This window comes from Opisthorchis viverrini (genome assembly GCF_000715545.1).
Source record: "Opisthorchis viverrini unplaced genomic scaffold opera_v5_290, whole genome shotgun sequence".
Classification (NCBI taxonomy): Eukaryota; Metazoa; Platyhelminthes; class Trematoda; order Opisthorchiida; family Opisthorchiidae; genus Opisthorchis; species Opisthorchis viverrini.
In genome coordinates, this window is record NW_008751944.1 from 96,008 (window position 1) to 112,226 (window position 16,219).

The following is a 16,219-nucleotide window of genomic DNA, read 5'->3' on the forward strand; positions in this document are numbered from 1 at the left end:
AGGGAGGCCTTGATGCGTTTAATCACCCATTGTCCAGGCATTATACCTCTCTCCAATTGGGAAACTGACCGACAGTACACCATGTAACCTGGATTGTGGTTTACAAATCAGCGTTGACAAATCTGTTTATTCCCAGTGAAATTCCATCTGCAAGGTGGCCTGGTGTACTTGAGGTATGAGCTGAAGGAATAGTCAACAGAAGACATCAGCCAGATGGTTGAAACATAGGTTACCAGTGGCAACTATGTCGGTTATCATCGATTCGAGCTAGTAAACGGAATGAGAGCATGTATGGAATGCTAGAAAACAGTTACATCCCACTTGATAATCGACAACAGGATAGTCAGATCACAGTGCTTTCAAACCACGAAGTGCACACATGAAAACTACTCATACAAAGCGATTGTCATATAAAAAGAAAGACAACAACAACAAGGCAACCGATTGGTAAGCATGGTTACGAGGATAATAAAATGGTTGCGTCTGATTGGATGGTTACAGCGACTGGACGGTAATCACAAGGAGAGTATTGACTATAAAATGCTGGATCTGGGTACAAATATAGAAAAAGTTAAAGGTCAACACTGACACGGACCATGGAGAAAACGGTTGTTCCATGGAACTCTGTTCTTATAGCTTGGCACTTATCAAGATTTGGTTTTTGGCGCTGTGCTTTCTGTATCTCTATCCCGCTCGAAAAATAGCAAAGGAAGCAAACCAAGCAGACAACCGATGGTAATTCCAGTAATGCGTCCCTGAAACAAAAAACAAGTATAAACAGTAAAACGAAGACACAAGAAGAGAGCCATTACATTTAAAACATGAGTGGTTCAGCATCTACGCGAGGTAATGGCAGCCAACAATATTCAAGTGAAGAAATCGTAAGTTTGGAGTCAAGTGATTTCTGCTGCTCTCTGTCGACGTAGTTTCTCCCGATCTCAGCTCCGATCGGCCCCCCGTGTGTGGAGATCGCATAAAACAGGATGTCACCCTGACTCACCTAGCATCAGAGCAACAACATCAGTGATCCGCTGCTGTACGACTCGGTTGATCCATCTTAACCGGTACCATAAACACGCCGTTGTCAGAATACCAAACACTTTGAAGTTTGGCACAGAAGCTGAGCTCAAGAAAACTATTGGATGGTTATGAAGTCATGCCTTCCGGCGTGTCCTCATAAAAAATGTTGCGAGAACCAAGCTGACCACATAACAAAATACGGGTTACACCGGTATGTTCCAGCACTTTTTCATCTATTTCATAGCCTCCTAAAAATCTATGGACTATCTGCCTCTTGGTTGTCACCTTAAATTTGGTGTTCACTTATAAGCGGACAATAATGAGGCATACGTGATACCTGTAGTTCACAGCGCGAGCTTGTTTTTCACGTGAACTACTGCTGCAACACACATCTGTCCCCTAATTCTTTCGTTGCGAATTCTCCCTACTATTCGAAAAGTGAGAATGTGGGCTTTTGTAGAGCACTTCAAACGACCACAGTTTGCAGACGCACATATATGGCGTTAACAAAGTTTTGGGCCGCAATTGGCTGCACATGAGTATTGGCTGGTACAGCTAATCAATAGAACTGAAAAGAGCTCTAAAGTGATGGATATTTTGGCGATAAATATAAGCACGGATTTAATCTTTATTCGGCAAATAAAAACAGGATGGGTCGATCGTCGTTCAATTCGGTCGTCTCCATTCCGGTCTAAGCTGATAATCTAATATGGAGCCTCAGTATCTGGTAGTTCACTATAGCGGATACGAAATGACGGTCGAATAGCTACGGTGTTCCGGGATGTAAGAAATAAACAGTCAGGGTTGAGCAGCTCTTTTTTTAAGAACGCTTCAACATGTGTTTTCAAACAAACTATCCAGCCCTGTGAGAAGCAACACAATAGGGATCTTAGAAAACCCATTTGCAAGAACCACAGATGAAGCAGCGTACTGTAGTGGGAAAAAATAATGACGGTGGTCAGTCCGACACCTCAATCTCAACCATTAATGTTCATTTAGTAAAAACAGTACAAACCAGCACTGACATAGACGAGCACATGACTACAACCGACGATGTGCCTAATTCACAGTGTAAACACCGAAGGCAACAAGAGGGTGTCTGAATTTGACGATCGATTTCGCGGCACATGCTAACAGCGAAGCGCAAATGGTATCGTTTAGACAAACAGGACGGAAAATTGTCAAAACTGGTTGGTAAGGAGGAAATACTACTCTCGGGAAGCACTGCTACCACTCGATTCAAACACCAAGTTTCGAAACAAAGCGAAACAGCTGCTTCATCGATTGAGAAATGAGTACAATGGAGTACCGATCATTAAATTTGGCGGGGAGAAAGCGCCAAGTTGTTAAAAAGGGACAAATGTATCCGTTCTATAAGTAGAACACCAAGGATATGATCGAGTGCGGAATTGACGGACAAGACGGTTGGTTAGACCTTACGGGAAGTGTACGGATTGTGACTAGCCATGCGTCACACAAGCGTGAAGCAGCGAATCAATGAAGATTGATAAGTATGAAACGAGTTCTGTTGACTTTGTCCGCCTAGTGATAAACGAACTGTTCGTTTTTTCACACCATTAGATAAACTGAAAATGTCGGACTATCAGATGACGCAAAACGGGTCCACAACAAGATTCCCAAACTTAAACATAAGCGAGAGATCCAGTTAATTCCCGTGAAAACCAAAATAATGCGCAAATATGTATTTGTCGATACCAGACCAAGGGCCCCGCGCGAAAGGCATCTACCCATATCCGATGAGCGCGGCTTCGTTCAACGACAAGCGAATTCGAAAACAGGTGCCAGTCGACTATATTTAGTAGTAATATCGATGAATCGCATGCCAGCTGGCATGGAAAGACATTGTTGCATGTAACTCGTGCTCATGAAGGCAGTTCGCAATGAAAAATTGTATATGTAGACAACACGGCTTAGTGTCTGATTCAACTGATGCTTGATCTTCTCTGGACATACTTTGCTGGGGTCGATGAACTTGTGGTTGTTAGCGTCCGCAAACACTGGACGGTACAAAACAGATTGCAAAATGGTTTCTGCATGGTGTTCCTGAGTTCCTTTTGAACAGCGTAATCACCTCTAACGTGCTCTGACCAGTCGCGTATTCTTTGTCAGGCGGGTTACAAATATCTCGCCATTGCCCATCACATGTAGGATGTTGAGAATCGTCTGAGCGGTCATGGCTTCGGAAAGGTTTGGTAACTAATCGATAGGCGTGTTACTGAACAACTTGTGAACGACACGCAAGAGGATTATTAAAGTGTCCTAGACCGGAAGTGTGGGCCCCAAAATCCTGATTCATTGTGATGATAAAATCCAAAATCCATCTGTATTGAGTGTTAGTCGATACACTAACAAACAAGAACTTCGACAAACACTCATTTTTTTGAACCAATTTGGTTTTGACGGGAGACTCACCGGGAACCCAGTTGAATTACCCATTTATGATGTTGCTAAGCAACTGAATGTGCTGTACCAGCCTGATTCATGTTGGTATGATATTCAAGATATCGTCACCGGGAACCAGTTGAATTACCCATTTATGATGTTGCTAAGCAACTGAATGTGCTGTACCAGCCTGATTCATGTTGGTATGATATTCAAGATATCGCGATACATTGAATAGGCGTAACACATTATTCATGAGGTTGCTGAAAACTACTTGATAGGTCAGTTAATTGTCTTGGTGCAACTCTGAAGAAAGTAACTCTCTCAGTAGGTGAAATCAACCTACAGTTTTTTCGCAAACCTGAAGCTGGCTTTGATGCACATACCGAAATGTCTGAAACAGAACTCCCGGTTGACTGTGAATCACAGGACCGTCTGTCCTCAAACAGAGTATGTAGTACAGTGGTGTTTACAAAGTGCCGGAAACGTGCAACACTAACTGGCTTATCAGCACTGGCTTTCAGCACCCTTATAAGTGGTGTATTACGTCTAAACAAGAATTTCTTTCTAAAATTCAACACCGATTAATTCGGTTAGTTGTCCTCAAGCGGTCCTCTTAAAGTTTGCATTGACGAGAACCAACTTAAACTTCCTTCAAAGCTTCCTCCGAGACGACGTTTCTATGAAGGAATAGCGGACGTATTACTTTTGCAGACCATCAGTAGTCCGTCAAGCTTACCGAACCAAATGAAACGGATATCCTGATTCCTCTCATGAACGCTCCCATGTCCCTCAGGATTCTGCTGCCTTTTTCAAGAGGACAGCGGGTTGAGAAGGGTCAATACTAAAAACCAAATATTCTGACCAATTCATAGATAACTGGTCGTTAATGGATTACCCAATACGAATCCATTGCTCGGAACTCATCACTCGAATCTGCCCCTAGTTGACGAGAGCCTTGCAGCTTTACCAAATGCCAGCTTCGCTCGCTCAGAAGAACCGAGCGATCGCGAAAAGACCTATCTTAACCGCGTGATTTCTGATGCTAACTGGAAAACCATTAGAAAATCTCCTTATTGTCCACAGATGCACGCTTACCAATGCGATTTCGATTCAAACAACCCAAAGGGGTACAAAGCAGTCAATGGTGAGGGTTGCAGTACACACACCAACTGGAGTTCGCTATTGATCGGCAATCATGTGTCGAAACAGCATGAAAGTAGCCAGCGCAGCGTGTGACTGGTAATGTTCACCGTTATGAACATCACTCAACCAAAAAGTACGCCACCTCTCTATGATCAGAAAAGAAAAGGACCGGCCTAACGGGCACACAGGATTCAGATTTATGTGAACACGAAAAGGAATGTGCTTGTTTTTCTCTTCGGTGCTTACCACTGTTCAAATCAGATGGTGTTTGATTGGCACAGACCCTCTTCAGACTAGTGGAACTCGCATTTGGAGATGTATGGACTTTCACGAGTAGCTAGGTTAACGTATTCTAAAACAAAACAAGAAACACAAGACGGCTATGTTTCATCCGGGCAGTACATCGCGTATCCTCCGGACCGGGCCACAATCATGTTGTCTTAGAAGTACACTCTCTCGGGAACACATGCTGAGATTTTGTGGCATTTCGCTGTAATCCAGAATTAACTGGTATGAAATGCATCAGAAAACTGTTGTAATAATTTCCAGGAGTGAACTATATACTGTTATTGTATAGAGTAAATAACGGAACGACAATCAAGTGCCTCGACCGACCATTGCTTTGTTTAACGAAATTAGTGACATGCGATAAGCGATGTTACATAGGACAGAACATTCCAGAAATGGAAAAAGTGAAGGGGCATCTTATGTTCTTTGCGTTGCGCTAACTGGGAAAGCGGGGGCTGGAAGTATATAACAGTTGACGAACAATTGGTGGTTTATCGGAAGTTGCACGAACCTCAAAACCTGACCACTTGCAGAGAGTGTATAAAGACAATTGCCTTCCAAATAAAAGCATCTCTACTTGAACAGATTGGTTTGCTTCTGGTTCTACGGCCATCCTAGGCGACGAATAATACGGTGGCCGATACATCAGAGGGACAGAAAGACTGGCTGAGTATAGAAACGTTTCATTTTGCAGCCTTATAGGATAGACTTCTCAATGAAAGTTGAAAAGTACCAACTTATGGTGCCTCGGCGATCATACTGCCACCAAACTCATTCCGAAAAATCTCAAAGCCGCGAACAATTAGAGTAGTAACTCAGCACACTAGGAACGACGAAATTGTAATATGTCTGTCAGGGCTGGAGAGTGAAAAAAACTACAAAAATCGCTTACTAGCATCGTGGTCCACATGAACAAGCGGGATCCCGCCAACTCCGGACGCATTGGAGGAGTAACAAAGCCCAGTCTTGCCGCAAATCTTTCGACGTAGCCGACAGTCCTAAAATGTGAAAAGTTTACGCTGCAACTTTTCTTGCAGTAAAATCCCAACCGGCTCAAGGAGACAAGTGGTTGAAAAGTGACCAGATTCTTTCACAGAATCGATAGAATAGGACTGGAGAGCAGAAGAATAAAAATTTCTGAAATGCCAGAGACCACCCACCAGACGAGTTCAGCAATAGCACGCATCACATCAGCCATACAAAAAACTAGTGAACATTGTGGTCATCTGCACTAAACTATCGAAATCCGGCCTCTTGACTCCGTAGACAGGTGAATAAACCTTTCGAGTAGTAATCGAATGATGTCTTGAAACTACACAGGTGTTCGGTGGGAAGTGGATTAGCTCTGAGGTCCTTCTGAATCAGCAGCGCACATCTCCAATCAGAATCTGATCTCCGGACGGTCGACATTAAAGGTGACCAGCTTAAGGGCTTACAGCTCAAATTCAGACAATGCCATGAATATACACTGCTGACGGAACGAAATTTGAGTCTAGTGATTCCCACTCGCGCCAATCACGGACTAATCGGATTTGTTGTCCCATAACAGCAGGACTGCTCAAATGAAATGAATGTGAATGCAGGCTCAGCAGACCCGAAAGCTTATCTCGAATAATAGATTGTCTTGTTTGACATCGGCTCTCAAAGACCTACATACACGACAGGAGACGATAGCCGTTTTACAAGATCCATGTTGTGCTCTTACGGACCTGCTGAAGTATTGAACGGCTGGAGCGTTTGTTATATCCGAAAAGGAAAAAAATAGCACGTTGACCTCATGAAAGCCGTTAAAAAGAAACGAATAAGAATGAATAAAAATTTCGTTAGCATAGTGATACAGATGTCACAGAGAAGCCGCATAACTATGAGGATTGGAACATTCAGGGGATGTCATAAAACAGAGTAACGAGGATCGAAAAGTGGTCACGAAGTGGCGGATGCCAGTACAGGCTAGTACTGCGTAGGCTGGGGCGTAGAAAAGTGACCCCTGATTGGAGCTAGGAGCTGTCATACTGTTGAACGAAGTGGTATTACAGTCTACATACAGCGGGTAAGGTGCCCCACCGAAAGGCATCACATGGCGGTTGGAGCACTTCATAATTTGCGCGGGGTGAAGTACTTCCAGCAAGTGCAAACTGAGGTAGGGTCCTCAACCAGAAACTTTCGGTCAGAAGTCTGTCCAAGAGAAACAGTGGCTCAACTTACTCTATACACTCTAACCTCATAACCATAAAACCACAAAATTATTTTTGTCTGACCTTTACTGACTGACCGCGCTGCTACCAGAGGCACAGCCGCCATAAAACGAACGATCCCGATTGTAGTTCACAGGGTCATAGGAAAGCATAAAGCGTCACATCACAATAAAACGCAGTCTCTTAATGAAGAGGCACACTTTCGATCGAAGGGCTACATGACATCAATCTGAAATTAGCACATCCCTCTGCAATATGAGGTCATCCTTCTGGAACAATTATGCAGCCGAGTTGAGAAAACAAATCAGATCTCAGAGTCTGGAACCAGATATGGTTACATACAGGCACTCAGTATGCTTGAAAGTATCCGGATGGAGGGTGAATTATTTAGCTGTACATGCTTCAATGAAAGAATGGTCGTGTTCAGATTCAAGATATGGGAAAAGCTACGGTTAGCAAGTGAGTCAGAATTTCCAGCTATTTAGCTCAGTTCACATAGTTACCATGGGGGTCCACTCTCAACAATGTAGATGGACGCACTCTGATTCAAACCGCATCGGTTCACTCTCTTGCAGTTGTGTGATCCTAAAAGCAACCCCTATTAAAGTATTTGCTAATGATATTGAAATTTCCCGGCAAAATCGTACATCCAATATGGTGACTCAGGCACAGGCTTGTAAATACTTGCACTCGCGTGGAAATGCACTTTATTGTATGCATGGTGAATCAACAGAAGCCTCCCACATCTACTCGATGGACGGAATGATTCCTGTACTGAGTCAATGCATGCTGGACATGACATCGACAATTTGAGTTAGCTCAATCTGCTCAAAAAGTTTTTCTCTATGAATGCAGATCAGTTTGCCCCTCAGTGTGCGTCAATTTGCTCAGTGATTTCACAGCACCTCGGTTGTTTGGCGCCAAGGGCGATACCTTCCCTCTGGCAGTGCAAACATGATTCAACGTAATAACTCAAGCACAAACAATGTGACATTCACGCAATTCGAACAGATAGCCCAGTCAATCAGTCAAAATTTTGCTTCCCACCATCCACAGAAAAAAACCGAAAATTTATAATAAAATGCTCTGAATACTTTTCTTACTTGAAGTTTTGATTGGTTCACATGCTTGGGGCTCTAGTCGGAGTTAACTCCCCGAACCACTAACCCACCGCTACACACCACTACGCTCCCCAATAACGCACTGATGACGTCACCTCGATTGGCAATGAAACGTTTGCAACCAAATTGCCCAGCTCAGCGAACTAGCCAAAGACCAAACACGCATTTTTGAGGTGTTTTCATATCCGACACCGGTGTCTTAAATTGCACACAGTGAGGTACAACATCAAACAAGCCCCTGTTTTCGTCAAAGGGAAAACCGGAGGTAACATCTCTCCACACCGCTTAGAAGCAGCGGCGAGTCTCTCTAACTTATCAGGCCGAAACTTCAAGACTAACCATGCCAGTGTAACCTTATCTGTTGGTGCCTTTATAGATTCAGCATCCATTCCTAGTCACCTAAACGAAAAATAGCCTCAACTTGCATTACTAACACCATGGGATCTGTTCGGAGTAGCATCGTTTAATGTCCGTAATTCCTGTCAGTGGGGTCAACAGACTCCCTACTTCACACCCTTTTTCCTTAAGAATCGATACGTGCTGTGTCTCAGAGACACGCATACAAAACCCAAGTATGGGAATGCATCTGGAAACGGTCCAAGGCAGCTCAGATTACTCACGGTTTACCTTCCGGGTGTCGGGTGGTCCAAAAGCAGCTCACGGTGGTGCCAGTTGTGTGGGTATTCCGTTTGAGTGGGGACTCAAACGGTCTGTTTGATTGGATTCATAAAACCAGGCAGCTGTAGCTTTTATGCCCATTAGGAAAAAATCGACAGGCATTGGATAATTTTCGGTAGGATGTTTGGTGTGTATGCTCGCACAATCGAAGAAGGTCATTGCTTCCAAAAACTATGTGCTCACGACCATCTATTTGTCAAAAGCTAACTCTCAGAACAAACGTGAACACTGCGTTGGCCGAACCGTAATTAGTAGAGCAATCAAAATGACCACAAATCACGTTGCTAAAACCGACGATATCGTGTTGATCATCCCTTTCGAACAGCCTAAGTTCACGTTTGCAGCAGCTGTCTAGACAACCTACGAACGCGAAATACGCCGATTTGCCAAAAATGACTGGTTGAGAGTCCGAAACGCTAAGAATTCGGCGCTTGACTGCGCATAACAGAATGAAGCCACGGTCCAAGTCAAGTTGGATCCCAAAAAGACCGGTTTCACTGATTGAGTTAAAGAAGGCGGCTCCACCGAGATGATAACAGCACTCGGCGAATTTCTAAAACCTCGCCGGACACAGGAGTGGTGGCTAGGAAAAGCACACGCAATGGAAAATGCGGTTGGTCCAACCCTCTTCCAACACCGGCCTAGAAAGCCACCAGTCAACGTAGTGATTACAAAGGACGATTCAAATGTCCTATCCAAGACTTTCAACCTTCGGCTTTGGTGAAAGGCATGCCTTGAAGAACAATTTGCCGAGCGGTTAACCACAATTACATAAGGATCAGCATATCAACGTCTGTTGAGCTGATTGCGCTGCTTTGTGACATTGTCTCTCCCCCAAAAAAGTGACGAAGGTTTACTTCATACCCCTTCTATTGTCACTCTAACATTCGTAAGTGCATGAAAGTCTTCGGAGTGCATTCTCTTGAGTTCATCATCCCAATTGGTGTCCGTAAAATCTGCTTCTTGTCTTCGTAATCGAATTAATTGTTGAAGAAACATTCGCTATCGTTAGTGTGAAAATTTTTTCCGGAAAAGGCCTTGCAGACTTGAAAAATATGCGGTAGATACGACGAAGTACATCGAGCAATCTAAATTCTCTTCTCATACACTCTGGGCCTTCAAAGCGAAAAATACCAGTACAATACTGGGGGAGTGGACAACCAAAGCTGCTCATGGTAACAAAGCCACTAGGTATAGCAGAGACCCGCCACGTTGGGCAGCAACATTCCCGACGAGTTGACTGATAGAGCCCCTGAAGCCTGTTCTGCTTTTCTTCATCTCTGGAGTCAACGCGATTTCAGCCTATCAGTGAAAGGCAGGGTCTACAGCGCGACAGTGCGTCAAGTTCTGCCAAACGGCTGTGAAGCCTGGTCGCTGTTTGTCAAAGACAAGAGAAAATTGCTTGTTTTTTACTATCAGCGTCTTCGAAGTATTGCAAACATACGATGGGAATATGGAATTAACAATGCTGGAGTGCAACTTATGGTTTTGGGCAACAAATCAGCTGCTTTCTCAAGCGGCGAGTAGATTCGCCTGCACCAATGAAACCGGCTCGACCGTAAGGTATGTATACCAGGTGACTGATTGCTTCGCTGTGCCCTGGAGAGTTCCGAGTGGAAGGTACCGCAGTTTGGGCAACTCATGACGGAGCATGAAGAACACAACAAAGAATCTTGGCTGCATTGATTTTGACGTCTGCGGATGTGGGCTATCAAAGACCTGCCACATGAATTGTTGGAGGTACTCGCCGGAGGCGCAACCGGTGGTGATGTTAGTAATGATCAACCTGCTTTCCTTTTCATCTAGTGTTTTTCAATGTTCTTCTATACACTCTCTACATTACACTAACCACTACCATAATCTGCGGAGACCCGAACCACGATAACCACGCACACGGTTGTCAAACTGGACTGAACTTAACTGACCGAGTGGAGTATCTATCATACAGGATAGCGTTGGTAACTAGTTGAATAGCGATTTAAGGTGCTGCACCAACACCCTAAACTCCTCTTCAAAGGTGTTACATATAAGCGTGCCGTCCACCTCAGGGATAGTTCATGTAAGATTATTGGGTGTGATACGGGTTACATGAATACGATGGAGAAGCGTCCAGAACATCCCGACTGTAGCAGCATCTTCCACCTCAGATGGAAGTTCTTGATCTGCCCTGAGGTTTTTCGCGATTTCACGTTTCTATTTTCAGACGGTACTTGGTGATATATCTCGAAAAACTGATGTGAGCTAGCACATATTCAGCATTTAGTGAAGTAGAGTAGTGTTGGTAAAGCTCGTTCAGCCATGGGGCTGGGTGCAATGCCAATCCGGTAATACGACACTCCCAGCCAGTGTAGCCTGTAGGGTATTGTGGAATTCAAACCCAATCACCAGATGTTGGCAGCTTCTGGTCAGGATGATACTGTGGGGAAAATTGTCAGGTTGGGATGGCGCGCGACGTAGAAGGCCTACAGCGTACAGGTTTATAGTATTGGCAACATGAATATACGGTTTCCGACATATACCCTCATTTGCACACGAAGTTGGTATTGCCGAGGAGCTCAATTAAATCAGGCCGAATCTCTCGTTTATGATGCCCGCTTCAACTTACTGTGCTGCATCGGGTTGCCTCGTGTTTCAGTTGGTACGACATGCAGGATATCGCAATACGTTGTTGTCTACACGTAACACACTACTCATAAGCAGGCTATCAAAAACGAGAGATGCAGCTGGATTCACCTGCGTCACCTATCACAACCAAGTTGGTGCGTAAATGAGAGCATTTGCCAAAGACTGTCCAATTTTGGTTCAGGCAGAACATAAAGTTGACCGAAACTTCGAGAGTGTACCTACTTGCTGGGTCCCAAGAAGGGCGAAACCGGTCCTGGGATGTCGAAGAGTTCTAAGCAAACTTATAAGCAGTGTTAAAGTCTGACCGGGAACCAGTCGGGGGGAATATGAGTGGTAAGCATCCACAGGTTACCCGAGTCTCATCCGACCGAAGAACTTGGTCCGTAAAGATGGACAGAACTCGCGATCCGAAAATCCCAAGGGAAGATTGCAACCAAAACTGAAATTCACACATATTGGAAAACCACAGACGATCCAGCTGTAGCATCCTTTCAGCGCCTAACTGCCACGCCAACCGAAGAAAGTACGAGGGCTGGGATATCGCCTAGACAGAGGAAGTCGAGAGGCAGAAGTCCGGACGAACCACGGACCATCCAGTCCGCCACCACTGAGCCAGCTCGCTTTCGGTGCATGGTCCGTATTCACGTCCAGTCAAGAGCAAGTCGAAGCTCTATATGCCATTCATTTCACCAGTCAACGAGTATGTGACATCCTAGTGAAATAATCTATCCCAGGAGGTGCGGTGGCCTACTCTGATACACGCTCAATACGAAAAAGTTCTCCTTGTGCCTTGCACCTAACCATATACCGCGATGATCGGTGGCTTTATTTAGAATATCAATCACGCCAGTTTTCGGTAGAATGCCGCTGCTGTGCGTACGCGGCTGTCTTATGAGAAAGCCACTTATCAGACTAGCCCCGTGTACCATGGTAGCGTCGCCGATGTTGGGTCGGGGCCGTTCATTCAACACAAGTGCCTTGTTGACAGCTGGTCACCACCCCATCCATGAGTGATGAGGGGTGGTGGACAACAAAAACTCAAGGAAGTGCTGGGAGGCAACCAGCTCCGTATTATTCCAAATAACCCACGTAGACAGGCACTGAGCCATGTAACTATGCTTCTCTCGGGTGTGGGGCAAGATAGCTCAGTGATTAGAGCGGAAGGTCCGTGGTTCGAACCCGATCTCCACCTCTAGACTTCCCCTGTCTAGACAGTATCCCAACCCTCGTGCTTCCTTCTGGTGGCATGGCAGTTGGGCACCGAGATGGTGCTACAGTTGAGGTGTCTCCAGAGCGTTCGTGCCACTTACCAGGAAAACTATTTGTCCTTGCATTCATGAAGAGTTTAGATAAACCTCACGTTTATCAGTTTCGGAACTGTGCTATATCCGCATGCATGCTGGCAAGATTAAAGGACACCAGTTACCGCAGTTAGTTGTCAAAATGTTAGAGATGTACCCCCAAACACCGAGAACGTCAATCGTGCATTGCCACGCCGTTATGTGATGAATATTTGAAGTCGACTCATCCTAGTCCGGGAGCTGGTCAACTTTAGGTATGTGCCTAGGTCAGGCTATATGCAACGAAGTCGTGTTGCCAAGCATGCGAAGTCAAAAGTCAAAGTGCAGTCAAAGTCCAGAGACGATCACTTACCCAATGCCACATAAATCCGACACCCAATTCCCAAGCCCAGCAGCTGTAGGTATAGAATTGGAGTCATTCAAAAGTTACCTGCCATCGTTGAAAGCCCAAACACTGATGAGAACGTGAAATCAATATACTCACCCTGAACAAATATAAATAAAGTGGTAGCGCTTACGGCTATGATCATTATAGCGTTATCTAGAAAGCCGAAGCCTATGAAAGGAAGTCCGTTGGCTAGAAAAACTGTATGGGTTATTGAGGTGCTGGTCCAATATGAACTTACTTAGGCGTAGATGAGTTGTATTTAAGTGTGAAACTGTTGCTGGGCTAGTGGGAGCGGTTATTTTTGAGGATGCTTTGTGTTTGGACAGTTCTTGAAGAAGTATGGTGCGTTCTGTCTCACTCAAGCCATTAACAATGCGGCGAGCCCAACCCCCAACATTCCGACCAAAGCCACCCCAAATTGAAGCACTGGTACCAAAGGACCGGGTGGGACCTTTTGTTAGATAACTGAGGAGTAGCTGTCTGCAGTGTGGTAGCATTTGTATGGGCATCCAACGGGACAGAAGTGACTTGAATCCAGATACACAAGTAGTATCATTAACCCATCTGACTGAAAAGTGGCTGAAACAAAAAAAGGACCAGAATGGTTTGAGTGAATAAAGTACCCCCCCCCCCCCCCATACATAGATAATAGACCGAAAGAGGCATGGTTCAAAGGTTCTTTATAAAATGACGACACAGCTTGAATTACTTTTGTCATCCCAGTTGTCCGACTCGCCCGCAACGTTGCATGTGAGCCACTTTCAGACCAGGAGCTTTGGTTTATGGCTAAGATTGTCGTCCCGGCTAGGTTTAGGTACGGAAATGCACGAGTACTCATGCATGTCGGTCCCGGATTTTTGTTGTAATGCGACCACCAGCTGAAGTGAGCCAGCGTCTTTCTCGAGCCTCCCCCAACACAAGGGCAAAGTACAACGATAGACTAGCTTTAGATAGGCAGTCAGCCGACCAAATAACAGGAAACGCCACACTAGGATCGACTGTTCTATGTTCTACGTTCCATGTTCTACATGGTCTCCAACCACCCGTAAACATGATCAAGTGGGTTGCCCTAGGAAGGCGCGAGAGTCCCGATAAGCCTAATCTACCGATTTTACGGCTCTGGCTCATTTACAAGTACCCGATTACGCATCAATAACGTCGTCATTCAACATAATTAGCAGCACGACACCATTGTTCAACACTGTTGCTTTGCCGCCGTGCAATCACAATTTCTCTGTACGGCAGCGAAGCATCAGTGTTGAACACTGATGTCATGGTGTCCATGATGATGATGATGACGAGAGCCTCATTGTGAAGAAAAGAATGAAAGCGGACAGAGATGGCACTTGATGCTAGCTTATCACAACCGTTTCAAGGTATATACACCTCCGTACACTCATTCAAGCTGAGTAGAAGTTGACGAAAAGAAGGCCACTGGCATCAAATAGGAGCCATGTCTTGAAGCACCTCCGAACAGGCACAGTTGGGACCTCATCCTGGACGGAAAGTCATATCGATAACACCCGGACTTCGCAGTAAGTTACACAGCCTTCTGACAGGCCAAAGGTTGGTCACCTTCATACTTGCGCCACTGACTAGGGCAGACCATGAATCAGTCTACGTAATACATGGCCTGACCACCCCAGTTTTTGGTGCTGCTCAGTTTCATCGATTGAAACCATGTCGCACAACCGAACACTCGTTCTCTTATTGCCTTATTGCGGACTCACTGACACCAGTTTACATAAGGCATGCCTGTGACATGAAAGCGTTTCAGTTCCACCGCACATAAGAGATACACCTCATCCACACAAGAAAATAGCCAGTACTATAGCCTAACATATACAACCCTTGAGATTCACGGATATGCCACTTCGCCGCCATGGGTGCCTCAAATTAGTCAATGCAACCCAAGCCTAGCACATTCGCGCATTGCCATGATCTGCTACGCTACAATATTACACCTAACACAGACAAAACAACTTAATACAACTAAAAGTACAATAAGACCGTTACCAAGAATGTAAATCATTTCACAACTTCCAATGCCTCATTTCGTTGACCGTTAGGAGGAGGGGCCCAGAAGCTTGGAAGCCTCAAGCACAATCGGTTCGCGAACTTTATTCTCCCCAAAAGTCCAAAACTTTGCACAAACATTGGAACAACTCCGTGAATTCTTTAGCGAGCATCGATTACTTTTTAATGTTCGATACAACTGTCTCAAATTGGTCAAGCGCGATGCCGACGATTACGCCACTTTTCCCGGTGTCCTCACCCGTGGGTGAAGACAACTGCAGTTACATACGGAGGACCAGTATCTAATAATCTTTACTGGTTGATATCACGTTCCAGTGGAGAATTAATAGGAAAACCTGTTGTGTCATTCACGGATCATCAGGCCCAAAGGGTACCCGGCAAGACCCTACTACTAAATGGTAAGATCTACTTCGGTGCCAAACCGATTTTTAGACCCCAGCGTGCGTACCATTTGCCGCTGTCGCGACCGTGGTGAATGAACCTGTTCGCCCGCATCATCATCATCATCAAATTTGCCGCTGGACCGTGGTGAATGAACCTGTTCGCCCGCATCATCATCATCATCAATGACAGCAACATCAGTGTTGCCACTGATGCTTCATTCACGTGCAAGGTGATGTAACGCATTCTGAAGCGAGCCATCCTAGATCACCTTACTTACAGCAATCTGATATCTCCAGCTCAACACGGATTACTCCCGAACCGTTCTTGCGTGAAAAACATGCTTGTGTTTATGGACAGCTTAACCCAAGCCAAGGACGAATGGCTCATATCGGATGCCATATTTTTCGATTTCTCAAAAGCATTTGATAGGGTACCACACGTTCCGCTGCTCCACAAACTCAAGTCTTAGGGGATTCAAGGGAAAATCCTCCGCTGGATCAAGGCGTTCCTATCAGACAGATCATTCTGTGTGAGAATAGGCTCGACCTACTCCTCTCCAGCGCCGGTCTCCATTGGAGTTCCTCAAGGCTCCGTCTTGGGACCACTCCTGTTTCTGATCTACGTCAACGACCT

The 16,219-nt window shown here is 45.2% G+C and overlaps 1 protein-coding gene across 1 annotated transcript; it reads right to left on the reverse strand.

Annotated features, from left to right (window-relative positions):
* Window positions 1-122: 122 nt before the first annotated feature.
* On the reverse strand, window positions 123-15,985 carry T265_09556 (hypothetical protein; the record flags this gene model as incomplete). The annotated part of the gene is made up of 7 exons (XM_009175663.1): window positions 123-755; window positions 5,750-5,855; window positions 13,130-13,172; window positions 13,208-13,262; window positions 13,296-13,354; window positions 13,404-13,733; window positions 15,898-15,985. 7 exons carry the CDS (start codon window positions 15,983-15,985, stop codon window positions 648-650), a joined length of 789 nt encoding a protein of 262 aa, XP_009173927.1.
* Between the last annotated feature and the right edge of the window lie 234 nt (window positions 15,986-16,219).